This window comes from Coenobita brevimanus, chromosome 46 (assembly GCF_032717465.1).
Source record: "Coenobita brevimanus isolate Jiangsu-jjx chromosome 46, ASM3271746v2, whole genome shotgun sequence".
NCBI classification, from domain to species: domain Eukaryota; kingdom Metazoa; phylum Arthropoda; class Malacostraca; order Decapoda; family Coenobitidae; genus Coenobita; species Coenobita brevimanus.
Genome location: NC_136999.1, coordinates 5675686 through 5697178, shown reverse-complemented (window position 1 = coordinate 5697178; position 21493 = coordinate 5675686). Strand labels below are relative to the sequence as shown.

The following is a 21493-nucleotide window of genomic DNA, read 5'->3' as shown; positions in this document are numbered from 1 at the left end:
CCGCTTTGTGTGTTTGTTTATTTGTGTGTGTGTGTGTGTGTGTGTGTGTGTGTGTGTGTGTGTGTGTGTGTGTGCGTGCGTGCGCGTGTGCGTGCGTGCGTACGTGTGTGTGTGTTTTGCTTTCACACACACACACACACACACACACACACACACACACACACACACATGACTGATACATATTTCTCTAGTGTTAATGCACATATTCTCTCTCTCTCTCTCTCTCTCTCTCTCTCTCTCTCTCTCTCTCTCTCTCTCTCTCTCTCTCTCTCTCGACCATGAATCAAAGCCGCCTGGAAAGTGATATACAGTATAATGGTAATATTTAGGAAGCAGTTAAGTATTTTCCGATATATTTCGCCAAGATCCACGAGCAGTGAGCTTTTGTCAGGATGAAGTATTACGTGTGTGAGTGTGTGTGTGTGTATTTTGAGGTATGAAGAATGTGTATGTGTGTTTTTCGAGCAGAGGTAGGAGATAGACACGTGTGTGTGTGTGTGTGTGTGTGTGTGTGTGTGTGTTAACGCTCCCTTGCTGTGCTCCGTAAATTACAAAAAACTATTCTATTCACTACGATGGTATCTCGTTCATTATGCGCTTGCTGATGCCGGGCAATTTTATTCACACTTGGAGAGAGAGAGAGAAAGAGAGAGAGAGGTGAAGTGTTGGGGTACACCATAATTCAACAACGTCTGACTGTGAATGGTTAAATCCCTTGAATCCGTGGACGCCACTACAAATTAATTCTTGCTTTCTCCAGAGGATTATATTCAGATATGGTGGCTGATTCAGAGGAGAGATTGAGACAGTTGGTAGAGGAGCTTGGAAGGGTGTGTGAAAGGAGGAAATTGAAAGTAAATGAGAATAAGAGTAAAGTGATGAAGTGTACGAGGTTGGTAGATGGTAGGGGGATGAATATAGTTTTGAATGGCGAGTTGCTTGAGGAGGTAGAGTATTTTAAATATCTAGGGTCACATGTTGCTGTGGATGGAAGAATAGATGCAGAAGTGAAGTTTAGCATAAATGAAATAGGAAAGGTGCTGGGAGGAATGAAAAAAGTGTTTAGATGTCGTTCGCTTAGAATGGATGTAAAGAGAAGGCTGTATGAGGGTGTTGTGGTACCGACTGCATTATATGGGGCTGAAACATGGAATATGGGTGTAGCAGAGAGGAAAAGTTTGAATGTAATGGAGATGATGCGTCTGAGGAGTATGTGTGTAGTGATGCGTATGGATCGAGTGCGAAATGATGAAGTGCGAAGGAGAACTGGAGTTGTTCGGGAGATGGCTGGTAGAGTTGAGCAGAGGGTGTTGCGATGGTTTGGGCATATGGAGAGAATGGATTATGAGCGATTGGTGAAAAAGATAACTAGATCTGATGTGAGAGGTGTAAGGCTGAGAGGAAGACCACGCATAGGATGGATGGACAGTGTGAAGAGAGCGCTGGATGCGAGAGGGATGTCTGTTGAGCAAGGAAGAGTGGCTGTGCGTGACAGATATAAATGGAGAGAAATTGTGAATGAATAAGTGATGACGCAGCCCTGAGGGGATATTCTCCCGCATTTGGTCTGATCAGCTAGTCAGGTTATTTGCGGGTAAGGGGATGAGTCTGTTATGATGTGGCAGGGGTAAACCAGCTCTGCTGTCGGGCCCTGCAGCGGATGTCACTGATTGCATTGCGCAGTTGACCCTTGTGCGGTGTGGTGCGGTGAGGATCTGTCCGTTCTCCCGTTGGGGCTAAGATGCGAATGAATGTGTTTGAATGGATGAGTAAATGGGGAGTGTGTCGTCCTGTCTCGGCTACCTCCCTTTCCTTGGGGGAAGCAGCCTAGGTATATAGATAGATAGATAGATGTAGACTTCCAGTGGAGGTGTTAGATAATGCCTTCGTTAACCCCTTCACAAAGAGCATGGTCACCTAAGCTGAATATAATAGTCTGATGATGTAAACAAGAAAATGTAACAAAGTCCTTGGGCGGAACAGACTGACATTGGTGCTGGCTGGTACATTAGATAAGAGACTGAATGAACTTGCTCTACCAGTCTTTGCACAGTTTATATCCCCCATGTCCCTAGTCTTTCAGCTGAACAATAAGGGATCTGGTAACAACATTGACTGTTTCTAGGGGAAGAATGGAACTCAGCACAAAACTGATTGCTGTATTGCTAAGTGTACTGTACAGGGAACAAGCTTTATCCCAGAATCTATCAGGCTAAAGGATGGAACAAGACTCTAACATTGCAGAGCTGCGAGCGGTTCTTATCGTCATACAAAAAGCCAAGAAAAAAACAAACTAAAATAATACACGGTGGTACAGAAAGGCATCCCTGGACACGGAGCATACCTTCCGCCCATCAAAACAGCCACATTGTTACTGCTGGTCTGAATCAATAGCGGTGGTGTTGCGTGCTTTGCCGATTGTTCCCAGGCATAACGAGGACAACAGGAGAAGCCTGGGATATGTAAGAGCGGTAGGCATTGTTACAGAAAGGGAACGTGATCATGGTTTAGACCACATAATTCTCTCTCTCTCTCTCTCTCTGAATCCACTTACTGAGCACGTAAACGTACTGTGCACGGTGGAGTTTATGCAGAAATGTTTACTAAATGTAGAAGCTGTGCACCCTTGGTTACGAAAGAAGTTACCAAACTGTTCACTCCATGGTTAAATGACAATATCCACCCAGCTATTAGGATCAAGCATGACGATCAAATATCGCGTTGCTGCAGCAATATAAACCCCAAAAAATATTTAAATTTGTAAAAACTCATTAACAAAAAAAACTTAACGTCATCATAATCAGTTCAGTAAGTTGCTCTGAGGAGGATCATCAGGAATATTGTTCTTGACAGTAAATTAATGTAATACTTATTACTCTGAATTCATGGGAAAGAACAAGAATTTAAAACATTTTGTACAAACATTGACAAGAGTACCTGTGAAAGATTACAACACACTCTCTTTTCTAACATTCATTCAGTACTTCATGTTCAAGCCTATGGGATAATGAATAATTCAGGCCTGAGCCTGTGGGCACTAATACATTAATTTAAAATCTTAGTAAAGCAAGCTTTTCTGGCTCCGAGGGACAATCACTTCGTTTTATCAAAGACACGCTTTATGTCATCGCATTTTATCTAACATGTATTATTAACATCCGTATAACAACTGGCATATTCCCTTCGGCAAGGAAGCACAGGTTGTCTGTTCGTCAGTAATTGTCGATCTATTTCGCTCCTTCCAACACTATCCAGTACACGGGAATAGATAACTGCTAATCGGCTTTTAAGCTTAGAATCACAGACACCTGTCACACAGCGCAACATTCGATCCATACTTTTCACCGAAACCGTGCTCTCTTTTAAAACTGATGACATGTATAGTAACACAGTTGATATGAAGCTACTTATATTAACGCTGTTTGATCGCTACAAAGCTACTGACAGTGTCAATCCCAAAATCCTATTACGTGAATGTACTAATAAAAAATGTACCCCCTTTGGTATAATAGCTACAACTGTGCCAGGAATCAATCTGACCGAGTAAATTTATAACAAAATATCTGTGCAGCAGAGTATAGCTTACGGGGTTCCTCGAGGTTCCCTTGATGGTCCAGTTTACTTATGAAGCGAACATCAGGGTATTTGAAAGGCTGTTTATTAGTACATAGCCCAATGATGTAAAGTTCCTTCACTCTGGAAGTACTGATAATCTAGAATATATCATTAGTAAACTGAAGTTACTCTTGACAAAGCTAACCAACATTGTCTCAGTAGTAGTTTAATAGGAAACGTCAACAAGGCATCCTTTTTCTCGGAATAGGCAACTACTGTTACATGTACCCATTGGCACACTTTCACATTTCCGATAGCAATAATATTATCCCATGTAGTTATGTTGATAGTTTAGGTCATTATACTGATAATTATATGCATTTTATTGCACATTTTGTGTACTAATCTCGCTCTTATTTTTCTTGTTCAACTTCATTGTAATTTCTGGTTTCCTGTTGAATTGTTTTGCAGCATTTAGATGTACTAAAATATAATTCATGGATTAATAGCTACCTTATTATATACCAGCAGATTAAAACATGAATCTCTCTCTCTCTCTCTCTCTCTCTCACAGCAAAGTTTACGCTTGCTAATCACAGAGGCTTAAGTCTTTGTTGGCAGGGGAGGGGGGGTTGTCGGGGAAAGAGAGAGAGAGAGAGAGAGAGAGAGGGAGGTCATGTCAAAGGAAAGATGAGATGAGGGAGGGAAAAGATGGGGGCAGAGTAGAGAAAATCTGTCTGTCTGTCTGTCTGTCTGTCTGTCTGTCTCTCTAATGGTAAGAGGGGTGGAAGATTTTTTTTTTTTTTTTTTTTTCCGAAAAAGTTGGAAGTTTAGCAGGGGTGATGGTTTGAAGGATGGGTAAGACAGATACACAAAAAAGGGAGAGGGGATGGACTAAAAGGCAGGGTCGGGATAGTCTGTCGGGGTGAAGAAAGTATGGAAGAGGTTATGTTTTGGTTAGAGAAGTGTACCCGTAAAAGGAGATGGCTGGTCTGTATGAATGAGGATGTAAAATGCAGGTTGGAGTAGAGGATAATTATAGTGGGGGTGGAAGTTGGTAGGAAAAGTCAGAGTTGGTAGAGGGGTTAGTTAGTGTTGGCAGAGGGGGTGCTTGGCGTAAGATACGAAAGATGGTGATTGGGGTGGGTAGAGAGGGTTAGTAATAGGGAGAGAGGGGAAGATGCCACAATGGGTAGGGAGGGGAGTGGCTGGAGTAGGTGGGGATGAAGAAGTGGTAGAAGTAGGCAGTGGCATATTTGGAGAAGGTACGAAAGGAAGGTTTGGAGTACTTAGGGAACAGGGATGGTTGGCGTGGTATGGGTGGAGATGGATGGAGTAGTTAAGTAGGGGACTGGTTGGAGTGGTTAGCGAAGGGGTGGCTTGGGTGGGTGAGTGAGGGGCATGTGTGTTGCGGGTTGAGAGGGGCAACTGCGTGGGTAGGGGAAGGGTTTCAAGTTGTAAAGGATGTTTTGAAAAGAAGCTAAAACTCTTCATTATGGTTTCTTAAAGCGATTCCTCCTTATTTCAGCTTCACGGTCACGGAAAGAACCCGAGTCCGCAAAAAGCCCGAACGAAGGAGGAGTCAATACAAACGGCTTCATGTGAGGCCTTTGGGACTATCTGATTAGGCTGATGGGATGGTTGTGATTTTGTGCGATATATGAGACTGTGCTAGCTTTGTATTTTTAATAGGTGTGTGTGTGTGTGTGTGTGTGTGTGTGTTTCTTCATTTATGACTTTTTTTTACAGGTGTGCGACTCTGACAGGTGTATGATTCTTATTGACAGTTGTTTATAGAATTAGGCTGTGCTGCTATGGATTTGTGTGTGTGTGTGTGTGTGTGTGTGTGTGTGTGTGTGTGTGTGTGTGTGTGTGTGTGTGTGTGTGTGTGTGTGTGTGTGTGCGTGCGCGCGCGCGCGCGTGCTAGCACATAATTTCTAATTATATTAATAATATACCGAATATAATTTGCAGTTCAGCTTTCTTATTAAATATTTCAAATACATTTTTTCTCGAACGACCTGTTATAGAGGCAACTTGGTGGAACAAGAATAAACTTACTCGTCTAAAGATATTAGTGATTAAATGATTTGTTGTTCACTAAAGCATTTACATTACGGGATTCAAGGATTAGCTGTATTACATCTAATTCAGTACTATCTGTCTATGTGCTATCTACCTAGCTATCTATCAGCTACCTTCCTACCTATCCCTCTATCTGTCCCTCTATCCACCTATCTATCTATAGCCAGACGTCATAATTTCGGATGGGGTGGATACGACCAAATCGCCTGCAAGTCAGTCTGTCCTGCACCATTAGGCGTTCCCCTCCAATCCACACCACTCTCATTCATATACTTCTCCAGTCCCTCCTACCACTTCATCCTCGGTCTTCCTCTTCCCATCTCTCCTTCCACTTCACTCACATTCACTTTCTTAGCAAGTCTCGTACTCTCTTCTTCGCTCCACATGGCCAAATCATCTCAGGGCAGTCCTCCTAACAATGCTTTGCACATCCATTTCGGCGTAACTTCCAGAACTTCCTTGTTTGTCCGTCTGTCCACGTAACTCCTCACGCTTCTCTAAGGTAACTTATTTTTACTCCCTTCACGCATGTCATAATAGCTCGTGATAATCAGTTACTCAGATGATTAACAATTTTGCTGCAAGTGTCCTTTATAACTCTGTCTTGTGAAATTTCCAAGTTAATATAAGCTTTCACGTCAAAATATTCCAAGCCACATGCCAAATATACTCTCGAATGTTTTCAGCAAGTTTTAAGAGTGCAGTACAAGCTTTCTCACCAAACCTTTTTAGTGACAGCCTACTGTAAGGTTCACATCATCTGCTGTTCATCTGCTGTTAACTTACCCCGTCAAACAGTTTAGTAATAAGGTTAATGGGATTCGGCTGTAAGTTTCCTCTTTTGGTTAAATAAAAAAAAATACTTTGATAAAGGTTAGATTTATCAGTGTTATATTAAAATAAAGAAAAAAAAGTTGCTTCTTATATATGGTTCATTCAACACAATTCCTTCAATACGATGACGCCCTTTCTCATTTTGTTCTTTGCCATCTGTCGACAATTTTATTCCATTGGGATGCCCGTGGAAAAAATATCGCCTGGAGCTAGCAAGAAAAATACACAAGGTGGCCCAAAAAATCGCTCTCCACTTGAAACTCTCCTTGGTATCCAGTGTGTACGGAGACGGCTCATTCTGCTGATGTGGTCGTAGGTGTGGGAGTGGGAAATGAATATATGATGCAGGATTTACACCAGTTAACTCTGATTGGGCCGTCCAAGCAATACACGAGAAATCTCCCAACGGAGTGGAAGAAGACTGTTAAATATGGGTCACCCTGTATAAGAGACGTCATCGGTTTGAAGGTGTTAAAACTCTTTTTGCTAAACTTTTAAATGGCAAGTGTACAAGAACGCCGGAAGCAAAGCAAACACAAAGAAAAATAAGCAAAGAAAGCGTGAACTTCAATGGCGCAGGGAGAGAGAAAATTCCCGAGACTCAGGGAACGAGAGGCAGTTCAGTGGGCGAAAACAAGAGTACAACGAAGAAAAAAAGAGGGGGCAAACACAACCAAAAATACCGGAGAACCCAAACAAAAATACAGAAGCAGAACCCAAACACAAAAATGCAGCAACAAAGATGTCCCAACACAGGTAGCAGCCGAGACCCCAGCGAGCGGAGGGTCGAAGCTGAAACAACAAAAGACGGACGGAACCGTGACCAGTATCTCGTTGGGTAGGAGATTTCGTGGCACCTTTTCCTGAGCGATCTAATACTTTCACAGATTATACTGATGCGAAAAATGTTGATATTAATCCGTTCAATACCATGACGTACTTCCATAAGCAAAATTCGCCGATACTTCTCCCCGCCGTGGTAAGGAAAGGTGTTACATGAGCTACTTTTATATGTCAGCAATATGAAGCACAGACCGAGGGTGTACAGAATGGAAGGATACTCTTAGACTGGCGAAAGAAAGGGAAATATGGTGGCAGGACACAGTGATGGTGAAAGACAATCGGCGATCTTTGCTCAGGGCTTTGCTTTCTACTTCTTGTTACTATCAGGCGATTAAGTCATGAGAGCTCAGATGCAGTAGTGAAATTCTTGACTGCCTGAGTTATCTCTCGAAAATCCATCATCAGACTAATTGGGCTAGAAAATAAATACCATAAAGTAAATAATAAATTGAAATATGCCATGTAAATCGCTGAGGAAGAGGTGTTACAAGATTTCCAAATCAAACGAGAATGCGACTCACAATATCACCCAAAAAAAAAAATAATAATAATAATAATAATAATAATACGGGAAAAAATCGCACCCAAAACTGCTATGCAATCCAAGCAAAAGAAACACGGAACAAATATTTATATATAATCAAGGGCGTTATAAACAGAGCTGATAATCAAAAGAACACATGGAAGCTTAACACAGTGCGAAACAGATGGACGAAATTATCAGTAGTTATGAACACAGGAAAATATTTATTAAGGAAGCGGAAACATATTGTACCAAATTGATAAATACTCCTGAAAGCTAAAATCAAAAGCGATATAAATACAGAAAATATTCACAACCTAGATTAAGATATTATACAGACTCAAAATACCTGTCTTTTCAGGCCACTCATACGTATATAAATGAAAGCTGAAAAGATAAGCATCACAGAGAAAAGCTACGTCTTCAACAACGTTAGCATAAAACTTTTTGATAGGGACAATTTATTTAGTCTGTTGAAGAAAATCATTCAGAAGATATCCATCACCTGTTGCTTTAGTAAAGAAAAAAAAACTTACCGAGGTGAAATGAATAAAAATTCCTGTAAGCCCCTAAAATATATATGCAGAACCTTGAGGTCAAACGAAAAAAATATCAATAACCGCGTCAGTGGGGGAAAAGGAGAAAATCCATTTTTTTTTAAAGTTGCCAAAACTCTGCTGATCCATTCTTAAAATTACGTACATATCCATCGCTAAATGTTTGCCGGAAAAGTGTACGAATGTTAAAAATGTCATAACTTAGATGATGTTTACTTCTGACAGCATAATATCGAGGAAAAACAAGAACCCGATACCAAAACTGTAGATGAATGTTCGAGTGACAGAAAATACATTCAACGACAAAGTTCTAATTTAAACATCGAAAACTAAAAGCATGCATTAGAGTGAGAATACCAAACAAAATAACACAACAGATGGTTTAAAAAGTGCATCTATAACTAAAACTATTAAAGTTTCTGCAGTAAATATAAGTGCGAACGGTGTTGACAACAATTAAACAGGTCATCTTGAAGAACTGTCTCAAAATGCAAGGGAAATGAACAGTGTCTACAACTAGTTTTTAAAAGCTGCATCTAGAACAGCTGCAAAAAAGTGTGATGAATGTAAACATTATCGATACCTGTTACAAAATACAGTGCGTCCATCTAGATTTTGAGAAAATTTCTATAAATATGGTACCTATAGTCAGGGACTTTATTTCGACTAAAATTCCACTTCTACTTTTCACTCTCTTCTGGTGGCTTCCATTCCAAGTGGCAGATCCAGATTTTTTTTTTTTTTTTTGGGGGGGGGATACTGCCCTGCAGTGGACTGATTCAGGCTGATGATGATAAGAGTGATGATGACAGTGTTGATATTTACCTACTTATAGTGTACAGTATGTTGTTGTTGTTATTAGGGTTTATAATTATAATAATTTTTCACATTTTCATTATTACCATTTTTATTTTTATTATTATTTTATTATTATTATTAGTAGTAGTAGTATTATCATCATCATTTTTATTATTACTATCATTATTATTATCATTATTATTTTTATTATTATTATTATTATTATTAGTAGTAGTAGTAGTAGTAGTAGTAGTAGTAGTACTGTTGTTGTTGTTGTTGTAGTTATTGCTTTTGTTCTTTCTTAGGGGGATAATGCCCATGTGTCCCCTCCCCCTCCCCTCCCGTGATAACGTCGTTGAGTCATCCTCAGCACAGAGTAGCTTAATATTTTTCTCTGATATGATACATGAGGAGGGAAAATAACTGACATATACAGTATTGTGAAGCAGATGCACTGGAATAATAGACGAATTTTTCTCCCTGACCTTAAAACTACAAGTGCGAGCACACTTAACAAAATGGTCAAAAGAAATGGTCAACTCACATTCGACGTTCAGGGTCCAGATGTCTTTAATGGGGCTGTGATTGATCTTTGGGGACAAGGCTTGACAGATCAGCTTCTTTCCCGAGTCAGTGGTCTCTGGCACAAAGGTAAGTCGGCTCACACTCTTGTTGTTGCTGGTCTCCGTCTGCATGGGGAGCAAGTGAATCACAGTGAGAGTAAGCTTGGATAGGAGCGAGTAATAGCATTAAAGAGGGGGGAGAGGGACATGGAATAGAATAAAAACACTGGTTATACTCGATTTTTTTTCCAGCTGATGATCCACTTTCGTGAATGTGGCACCTGCGCACTCCTGCCGCGTGATTGGTTGGAGTGAATGTGTCCGAATTCGCCGGTTAAACGTAACAAACATTTTAATAACGGCTTCAGTTTCATACCTGAAGTATCATATTTACAAAAAACAATTGTACCATATATTCCAATTCTCATAAATGCGCTTTTGCATTGTCTTTGTACTATACAAACAGACATGAAACGAGTATGTATCTGTGCGTCACCCAAACTGACAATGAATTTGAGGAAGTTGAATTTTAATTGAAATATTTATTGTTGCGAAAGGTGCACACATTATACATATAACGAGAGAGAGAGAGAGAGAGAGAGAGAGAGAGAGAGATCCAAGCATCAAAACCTAACATGTATGAGGGAGATGATATCCCCAGTAATCAGTATAACCCATGAAGTCCCAAGGAGATCAATCAAATTTCATCTAAGTAATTATATGCTAGGAAACATCACCAGCAAGCTATACAATGCCTCCTGCTGAAAACAGGCGTATCAGCGTCGAGTAGAATCATCGGGAATATTGCAATAGCCATGGTCTTCGGTGTCAGAATGCCTGGCGCTAAGGTTGCATCGATACTTTCTGGAACAAGTGTACATACAGCCACGTTTACGAGAAGGGATATATATCTGTTCGTTTTATACAGTATACTGTAGTATCTACGGCCGATGAAATGTGGAACCGCTTCACTTACCGTCTGATGCACTGATCTTCAATACACCAGAGAGTAAGGGGAACGGTTCCACATTTCATCAGCAGTGAAAACTATGGTAAACAAAACAAGGCGATGTGTATCCTTTTCTGAACGAAACTATACGTAAGAAAATGCAGACGTGGCAATGTCACTCACCGTAATCAAGGAGTCATTCTCGAAAGTTTCTCCGTCTAATGACCAGGTGAGAACAGCAGGTGGGCGTCCTCCTGTGCTAAGGCAGGTGATCTCGTTCTCCTTGCCCGCCACTAAGGGTTCCCGGGGGCCCACTACCTCCACGGACAAGGGCTTCACTGTAGGGGTGGTAGCAAGGGTGACTGTGGTCAGACTTGTGGTAGCAATGGTGGTAGTTGTAGTAGGAATGGTGTTAGTGGGGAAGAGTTGTGGTGGCAATGGTGGTAACTGTGGTAGAAATGGTGTTTGTGAGGGAAATGCAGGAGGAATGATGGTTCTTGTGATAGGAATGGTGTTTGTAGGAGGAAACAGAGGAGAAATGATGGTAGTTGGGGTAAAAATGATGTTAGAAGGAATAATTGTGGATGGAATGATGGTTGTTTTGGATACAGTTTTATTTAAGACATGTGGGAGGAATGATGATAGTTGTGGTAGAAAATGCGGTTAATATAGATGGGATAATGGTAAGAATTTTGGTTTTGAAAAGAATAAATGAATGATTTTGGTAATGTGAAAGTGTTGGTAGGAATTGTGGTAGTGGTGAGATGTGTCATGGGAATAGTGGTAGCTGTATAGTAGGAACTAGCAGGGTTTTTGAAGTGGTAGGAATGATAGTGGTGGTAATATATATGGTGGAAATGAAGGATGTGGTGAAGGCTGTAGAAGAAATGGTAGTAGTGGTTGTGTGGTTCTGATGAAAGAAAGATAGTGAGAAGGGTATTTTGAAACACACACACACACACACACACACACACACACACACACACACACACACACACACACACACACACACACACACAGTCTCTCTCTCTCTCAAGAAAACAATTTTATACCAAGTCCAGAAAAAAAAAATAGAGAAATTTACCACGAAATAACATTAATAACTAGAAAGTTGTCAGAGAGCGCATACCTCCGCCAATGCAACAATCATTAAAAAAGGATCCCGATCCGGATCCGTGGATATAGGATACGGATCCGGATCCGCCCCCCAAATTTAATCAATTCCCTCTTGGTCTATGGCCAACCTTTCCACAAAATTTCATTGAAAATCATTGAGAGCTTTGAGGGATATTGTGCAGGATACTCCGGATCCGGATCCAGCCAAAAATTTAATAATTTCTTCCTTGTCCCATGGTCCACCCTTTCACCAAATTTCATCAAAATATGTTCATATCTTTTTTAGTAATCCCGGATCCGGATCCGTGGATCTACAGTAGGATCCGGATCCGTGGATATAGGATCCGGATCAGCCCCGAAATTTATCCAGTTTTTTCTTGGTCCATGACCCATCTTTCCACAAAATTTCATTGAAAATCATTGCGAGCTTTGAGAGATATTGTGCTGGATACTCAGGATCCGAATCCGGCCAAAAATTTAATCATTTTTTCTTTGGCCCATGGCCCATCCATCCACAAAATTTCAAAGAAATCCATTCATTACTTTTTGAGTAATCCTGCTGACAGACAGGCGAACAAACAAATTAACCAAAGCTGGATAAAACATAACCTCCTTAGTTGAATTAATAAATACAGAGAATATTACCATGGAATACCATTGATTACGTTCTCTCTTGGGTTTGACAGAGAAGTAACAGGGCAATCACAGCAGTGAACAAAAATGGAATATGCATTTTAAAAAGTGTTGCAGAAACAGTAGACAAAGTAAGATTGACACTCATGCATATTCCCGGTGCAGTCGCGAGAGTGGATGAGCCTCGCCGAAATAAAAGTGAAAATGACAGATGGAATTGCCTTTGAAAAATGCCTCTACTCGATCCATCAGCAAATTTATCAGTGCCGTCGGTAACGTCGAGCTGAACGAAGGTGGAAGTGGAGGAGAGAATGAAAGAGCTGGAGTCTGTGTAGGATGAAGGAACAAATGAGAGATCAGGAAGAAGGGCAATTATAAATGTAACTGCTGATAGAAAAGAACATAATTTTATCAGAGATGTCCGGAACGTCGAGCAGAACGAAGGTGTTAGTCAAAGTACATATATGAGGCGTCCGGAGGTAGAGGGGCAACCTCGCCAAACATTGGAATTTTTGTTCTCACTTGCCGGGGTAAATTTGACCCATTTTCTATGAATTGGTTTGCAAAGGCAGGCGAAACTCACCCTTATCACATGCATTCTGAGGGACTGAAGTCCCGGAGTTGTCTGGGTAGAGGCTGGCTATCAGGTTATGCTTCTGGAGGTCCGGCCACTAGCCAATAGGACGCTGCAACTGAAACTCCCGTGTTTACACCCTGCCGCTCAGCCAATCAGCACCCGCTGATTGGCTTCGCCTGTAGTCAGTCTGCCAGCCACTCTTACGTGTGTTCGAAGGATTACTGATGTGCTGTATTTTGCCATATTATACGTTTTATACGCATCAACATGTCTTCTAGTGAAACTCAAAGTGAAGTGCAGTTACCAAAGGTAACTAGGAAGAGGCAGAGGAACCTTGAGAACTGGAAACAAGCTGTAGCTAAGAAGAAAAGAAATAGTGGTGAGGCTTGTGTCGCCATAGGAAGCAACAGGTTTGTGCAAGACGCGTTGGTTCTCCCTGCCAGTGTCATGATAAGTGTTTCACTTGTATTGCTGGTGATAATGTGCAGGAAATTTTTGATAATTTCTGGGCATTGGGTGACCATTATGCTCAGACAGCATACATTGTTGGCCGTGTTCCTGTTGTTGCTGTGAAACGGTCCCGTGTGGCTGGTAATGACCAGGAAAGCAGAATAAAACGGAGCGTGATTTACACAGTGATGGTGAAAGGTGAGGACTGAAAAGTGTGTCGTGTGACATTCATTAAAATGCATGATATTTTAGAAAAACGTGTTCGTAATGCTTTGAAAAAGGTATCAGATACAGGTACAATAGACTCTGACATGCGAGGTAAACATTGCGCCCCCGAATAAAGTGTCTGATGAGAGGAAGGAGAGAGTGTGGGAGTACATCGGAGGTCAGCCGACTGTGAGGAGCCATTGCACAAGAGCGAAGAGTCCGCATCGCCAATATCTTCCTCCTGGGCTTAGTATTTACGAGTTGAACAAGGCGGTACTCGAAAAAGAAAACTGTAGTGCTGATGTTGCCTCACAAGATTATTTTGAAAGTGTGTTCCGTAATGAGTTCAATATCGGATTTGAACCACCAAGTTCAGATACTTGCAACTAAATCATACACACACACCCGCTTGCACCGGCGCCTTACTCTGCACGCTGAAGACGTAAGTGTTCCTAATAATTAGATTTATGTATTTGTTTGTTTATGTACTACTTCCATTTTATACTGGAAATACCGTACCGATACATACATTTTGTATCCAATAAATAATAGCACAGTTTTTGCATAATAAATATTTTCAAAAATTCATTAAAAATTCGTTTTTCAGCTTTGAAGGAAATAGTTCATACCATAGATTTGGTTTACACTGAAGTTTAGAAAAATTACCAAACTTTGATTTTTCCATTATTTGTGTGCCGTTTAAAAATGGAGGGTAGAATATTATTCAACAAAAAATCGTTTAAATCAACAAAGCTTTATTATTTTTACATTTTATTTGAAATCTACAAGGAAAGATGAGTACATTGAGTATAAACAGATACACAATACCACCAAAAAAAATTGCGGAACCATTAGGTAAACTTCGAACAAAAATTTCTCGAAACTGTGGTTTGGTGATGTCTACCCTCTACAGTACTTCCGGGCACCTCATATATATGGACATTGATCGTGAACCATTCACTTCGATGTCCATTTATCATACACATGCCTCACTACCATCCTTAAAACTCTTGACGGCACCTAGCAGCTTACCATCTACACCGTACATGTGCAAAACCTTCCACAATCCTTCTCTGTCCACTTTGTCGTATGCTTTTTCCAGATTCGTAAAAGCCATAAACACCTTATAGTCCTTCTCACAAGCCTTCACCTCTGTCTGCCTCACTGCAAATATTTGATCCACAGATCCTTTGCCACTCCTAACGCCACCCTGCTCATCACTCCCTAGGACTTCTGATGTCTCTTTTACTTTCCCTGTAATAATTCCCTACAACACTCAGAAAACGTATGCCACGATAATTCTTGTACTCACTTTGCTCACATTTATTTTTGTACAGGGGTACAATCACAGCCATTTTCCACTCTGCTGGCACATATTCACTCATCCATGCCTTCTTACATATCTCCAACATGCACTTCATTGCGCTCTCTCCACTGCATTTAATTATCTTTTCATACACCTCATGAACCCCAGCTGCTTTTGCATTTTTCAGCAGTTTTACAGCGTTTTTCACCTGTGCGAGTGTCGCATTTCCTATCACTGCATTCCTTCTCTGCACACCCCCAAAACCAGTCATGTTCACAGCTGCTCTACTCTTTTCCCATTCATCAGGCTTTCAAAATATTTCTTCCATCTGGTCCTTACTTCATCCCTATGGGTTAATTCTCTACCACCTGGGTCCTTCACACTTTCACATTTCTTTTCGCTGTCACTTCTCCATTTCCGTACCTCTTTTCAGAATAAATTCCAATTTCCAGAGTAATTTGCATTCATGTTTCATCCTAGATCATCATTTACCTCCTTCTTTTTCCTCTTCACCAGTCTCTTTACGTACTTCTTGCTCTTAATATATTCAGTTATTTCCATTGAACCCCTGTTCTGTAACCATTCTAGCCACTTCTTCCTCTATTCCTCCACTGCTGTCTTGACTTCTTCATCCCACCATGCCGTGCCTTTCTTCTTTGTTGTTACTCTTGCCACACCACAAGCAGCTCTAGCATTCCTAACTAAGCAGTCCCTGTACACATTCCACAGGCTGTCCAGACCCATTTAATTCCAATTCACTGATTCCAACTCCTCATCTACTTTGGTCCTGTATTCATCTGCCATTTTTTTTTTTTTATCCCCAGCTTCTCGTCATTCAGTCTTTCTCCCTGACTGCTCCTCTCTCTGCTGGTCCACCTCACTCCTCTCAGCTTGATTTTGCGTACCACAGTCATATGATCTGACAGACCTCCACATCGTCCTCTAAGGGCCTTCAGATCAGCAACCATTTCCAGCATCGACCTCTCTACGAGCACGTAATCAATCTGGATCCTTTCAGCACGATCCCCGTTCCCTCTATACCATGTATATTTATGTGTATCTTTATGCTTGAATACGAGTTACAAATGCATAACCTCCATTCCTGACATATCCTTCAGTCACTTCCGAATATCATTTTCTCCTCGTACTCCCGTTACAACCCCTTAGGTCATCCTCAGGACCAGTGCCTACTCATCCAATCATATCGCCCATTACGATCACTTTGTAGCTCCTGGGCATTTCTCCTACTGCTTCATCCAGCTCATCCCAAAACTTGTTGTTCTCTCACTCCTGTCATCACACGGTGCATACGCTACAATAACTCTCACTTTCACCTTCTCATACTTGAACTTGACATACTTACATCTCGAGCTGACACATTTGTAATCTCTCATTCCACTCTACCACACTTCACTGATCAACAAAGCAACTCCTTCCTTGCATCTTCCTCGCCCATTCATGCCCGATCTTACACATTTCACATCTTCCAACTCCTTCACTTCACATCCTTTCATCTTTGTTTCACACCATGCCATCACGGCATATCTCGCACTCTTGAGCACATTCGCCATTTTCACCTTCTTGCTCTCCTCATTCACATCTCTCACATTCCACATGGCCATGAGAATCTGTCCATTTGGTTGGGTCCCTGGGCAGGTATTGGGCCCTCCGAGGCTTTCCGAAATGTCTGCCATGATTATGTGACTTTGGATAGGGGAATCTGGGGGACACTTAACGCGGCCAAAAACCCCGGTTACATGGTTACCACCCACCCTATATCCATATATATATTTATATATATATTTATATATATATAAATATATATATATGTATACATATAGATAGATACATCGTTACCACCTACCTTATATATATATATATAGATAGATAGATAGGGATATACAATATGTAGGCTATATTTCATATCTATATATGTATGAATATTCAAGTGAAGAGGGCCTCACCAGCATTGAGGATATGACTGTCACTTCTTTCTAGCATCTCTCATGGTTAATGTTTTAATATTCGTATACTTATTTGTGTGACCTCCTTTGGTCTGTTGTGGGCAGTTAAAATGCAAAGCAACTTAAAAAATAGCTTAAAAAAAGAATCTTAGCGAACATAAACTTAAAGAAAGAACTCATTGTTGTCATACAAGATTAATGGTACTCCTACGACAATTGAGTAGTTTAAAATATTTACTTACGGTTGATATCAAGGGCAACTCCTTTATTAAGAGGCGTGACGAGGGGAGAATTAATAGCCTGGCAATTGTAGATGACGTTGAAGAGCTCCCGAGTGAGAGGACCCAGGTGTAGGATGTTCAGTACCTCGTTGTCTCGTCTCTCCACAACACCCCTCAGCTTGGCCCCTCCCATCCACCATGTCACTTGCGGACTTGGTTCACCTGGGTGCAAAAGCAGTGACATTAGGGTTTGGTGTGTGTGTGTGTGTGTGTGTGTGTGTGTGTGTGTGTGTGTGTGTGTGTGTGTGTGCGTGTGTGTGTGAGAGAGAGAGAGAGAGAGAGAGAGAGAGAGAGAGAGAGAGTAGTGGTAAGAGAAGGGTAGCTGTAAGGTTAGGGTGGGAAATGTTAGGGTTGTCGTAATGTTAGATTAGGTAACACGAACACTTGTAAGATCTGTGCAGTTGTATGGTGAGTGCATTCGTGAGATCAATGCAGTAAGAAGGTTACGGCAGTCGTATGGTTAGCGATGTTTTAAGGTTATGGATGTCGTAAGGTTAAGGAATTCGCGAAGTTAGGACAGTCGTCAGGATATGGGTGTTCTATGGTTAAGGCAGTCGTATGGTTAGGGAAGTCGTAAGGTTGGATGCAATCGTATGGTTAGGAAAGTTTAAAGGCTAAGGCGGTAGTAAGATTAGGGCAGTCGTAAGGTTAAGGCAGTAATAAGATTATGACAGTTCTTAAGTTAGGGCAGTTGTAAGGTTAGGTTTGTCATATTGTCAGAAGAACTACAAGGTTATGGTAATTATAAGGTTAAGTTAGTCGGTAGTTACAAGGTTAGGGCAGGCGTAAGATAAGACCAGTTATTAGGCTGGAGCAGTTGTAAAGTTAGGATAAATAAGATAAGGTACTCAAAATTAGTGTAGGTAAGGTTAGGGTAGATGTAGGGGGCTTGATATTCATACATAGCCTACACAACATTCATACGGATGTAATAGTCATGAAGACGGAATATTGACTTAGATATAGAAACGGTAGATTACACACACACACACACACACACACACACACACACACACACACACACACACACACACACACACACACACACACACACACACACACACCGAACACTGTTTGCTATTCACGGTGTAACTTGTAAGTATATTTCAGGTATACATGCTCATGTTACTAAGCACTGTGCCATTGGCTATTTAGTATATCTGATCCAGTCTAAGACGACCGTCATTTAGGCCTAATCTCCTTAATGTGTTGTGTAATATATCGCATTGTACAATATATTTCAGTAATATTTAGGAATTGTCTGTCTGTTTGGCTATTCATCTAGCTCTTTATCTGCTAGCTATATACCTACCAATCAGTCTGTCTGTCTGTTTGTCTATATATCAATCATTCAGACGCCTTAATAACGAAAGGATGGCCGAAACAAATCACTTCTGTGTCACTCTGTCCTTCACCATCAGGCTGCCCTTCCTGTAACTTGCACCATCGTTAATATACCTCTCAACGCCATCCCTATGACTATCCTCGGATTCTCCTTCCTCACTCTCTCTCCATCTCACCCGCATATACTCTTCTGTTCAATTTGTCATTCTCTATTCTCTCTACGTGGCTATTCATCTATGGGTATTGCTCGACCGTTTTTTTTTTTTTTTTTTTTTTTTTTTTTTTTTTTAAGGGGGAGGGGAGAAGATGACAGGGGAAAAAATATATACACCAGACTGCATGTGTCCTCCATTCGTAAAAAATATGTAACAGCTGCATTTGAACTGCTGTAGGTTAGAGTTTGGGTAACTAATCTGGGGGAGCGAGTTCCACAGAGAAATAGTTCGGGGAATAAAGGAATTCTGATTGGCGGAAGTTCTGCAATATGGCAGTGTAAGAGTCAAGTCATGAGCTTTAGTAGATGCCCGTGTAACACGGGGGAAGGCATGGAGAGGTAACACAATGGATGCAACTTCTGAACATTTGCCACAAAAGTATCTGTAAAATAACGCAAGGGAAGCAACCTATTTCTTGCAGGGATGGTAGTTCATTGCTAATTGCAAGGTCATAAATTATTCTTATAATTTTGTTCTTAATTTTGTCCAGTCGTTTTAATGCAACTTCTCCACATCCGCTTCACAAGGGTTGGCAATATTTGAGATGATGGTGCACATGACTCTTGTAAATTACAGCTAACTGTTCGCCATTCAAGAAGTTACTGACTCTGTACAGTAATCCAAGTTTCCCTGAGGAGGTTTCAGTAAGTGATCCAACGTGTGAGGCCCAACTATGGGTATTTTTAAGCGAAACACTGAGAATTTCAATACTTTAAAAAAACAGGAATATTGGTTTCATTGAAAGTAATATAGGAATCGGGCCATATCTGTCGATTGGTTAATTGGATACAGCCGATTTTCCTAGCATTAGCCTACATGAGGCCGTGTTATTTTGTTCCCATTCGGTGACTTAGATACACCTTTAAGTCTTGATTTATAGAGATTGTTGTGCTGAGTTGGGTGTTATAGGTATCACACTTTATGAATGGATGATTAAGTGTGAAGGAACTTTGATGCATCGACTCACTGGATATGATTGAAAGGGATTATAGGTGACAGATAAGAGGTCATTAATATGCATGAGAAACAGGATCAGGGCCAGGATTGATTCTTGTGTCATGCCAGCATTAACTGATAAATGTAGTTATAATGCAGTTACTATGCTCGTAGCCCGTTCATGTTAACAAGGTGGAGATTTTCGTCCTGTTGTAACCTATTTCTCGTTACTCAGGAGCAAAGTAAGACTTCTACGTGACTTACACCACCGTTTAATTTTAGTAATGTTTTATAGGTAAGCATTCAAGCTGTAGAGAAGGCAACATGACGCCACTGTAGTTCATTAATATGAAGGAAGCAGAGCTTTTTTGTCCTTTTGGAGCTCCTGTAGTTCAGTGACAAAGTAATGACAGTACTGTGGCTTAACATTCCTTCCACAGAATTCCTTCGTGGCCAGCATCATATTCTAGTATAAATCTCTTGCTACATCTCAGCATTCAAGAAGGAGAGATGACAATTTTACGTCTAGTTACAGTGAACATAGTAGTCAAACTCTAAGGGCTGGAAATTGAGCACTCACCTCCCACCACGCGGCAGGTAAGGGTAATGTTGCTTCCCTCGTCGTATGGTCCCACAGTTGTCTCAACCTGAGTCCCATTTTCTTCCAGGATTGTTGGGGAGCCGGGGGGTACTAAAGTAGAAAGAGTTTTGATTAATAATAAAAATAAAAATAATAATAATAATGAAATAAATATTATTAATATTATTAATAGTATAATTATTATTATTATTAATATAATTTTTTTTATCATCACCATTATTATTATTATTATTATTATTATTATTTTAATATTAGCTATTATTAAGCTTCGCCATATAAATGGCGAAGCTTCTTGTTTTCGTCAGTTTTATTATTTTTCTTTGCACTTTTTTTTTTTTCTTCGATCTTGGTGATATTGCACATGAAGCCTCGGGTAACCTAAGACCTTGTGCCAGATAAATATGACCTTGACCTATTTTTGAAGGTGATATACATCTGTTTATTCTGAAAGTTGCGTATTTGAAATTGAAACATCACAGAAACTAATTAAGATACAGCTGTTTGGTTGAAAATTCATTGATAAAAAGCTTTTCTGAATAATTCTGGCTTAATATCATACCATTTAGCCTAGTGGAAAGTACCGAATTCAAATCTGCTCAGCATTTTTCTTTGCAACAAGTTTTAGAGAAAATCGCAAAATCTATAAAGCTGTAACTATCCAGATAGGCTATATGCCTGTGGTCCCTCTTATGATCTGAAAGGAATATGATTACAGTTAAGCATACAGTTAACCAGTTATTGAGACAGACGTAAAATGTACGCAAGCGTTCTTCGACACCTCTGTCGTCAGATCTTGTTGGTTGCACAAGAAGTTACCTTAAAATCTTCAGATCTTGTTTATGATAAATTTGCCTTAAATACCATATAGCGAAACTTTATTATTGTGCATTCATAGTAAGTATAGGTAGGTAGTTAATATTATACATAACAACTTTAGTCCACTTATTATGAATTTACTTGTTCAGTAAAGAAAAATCATATGAGTTAAAAGTAAAAATTCTAAATTAATAAAAAAGAAAACAACTCAAGAGCTAAACGTTCTCTTGTCTTCAAAGCGTAAAGTACGGAAGAAGCGATATACATGCAGCAGCGAAGATGAAATTTCGAGGGGGGGTACGGCTAGTGAACCGGGTGGGGAGAGAGAGAGAGAGAGAGA

At 40.5% G+C, this 21493-nt stretch overlaps 1 protein-coding gene across 1 annotated transcript in view; it reads right to left on the bottom strand.

Annotated features, from left to right (window-relative positions):
- Positions 1 to 21493, bottom strand: part of LOC145398803 (adhesion molecule nephrin-like) — a gene marked incomplete at its 5' end in the record, with an annotated part of 88394 nt that overhangs the window by 63654 nt on the left and 3247 nt on the right. Inside the window, 4 exons of the mRNA XM_080271611.1 lie at positions 9740 to 9884; positions 10891 to 11045; positions 17203 to 17403; positions 20317 to 20427. Of these exons, the coding sequence (XP_080127737.1) occupies positions 9740 to 9884; positions 10891 to 11045; positions 17203 to 17403; positions 20317 to 20427 (612 nt within the window). The remainder of the gene's footprint in view (positions 1 to 9739; positions 9885 to 10890; positions 11046 to 17202; positions 17404 to 20316; positions 20428 to 21493) is intronic.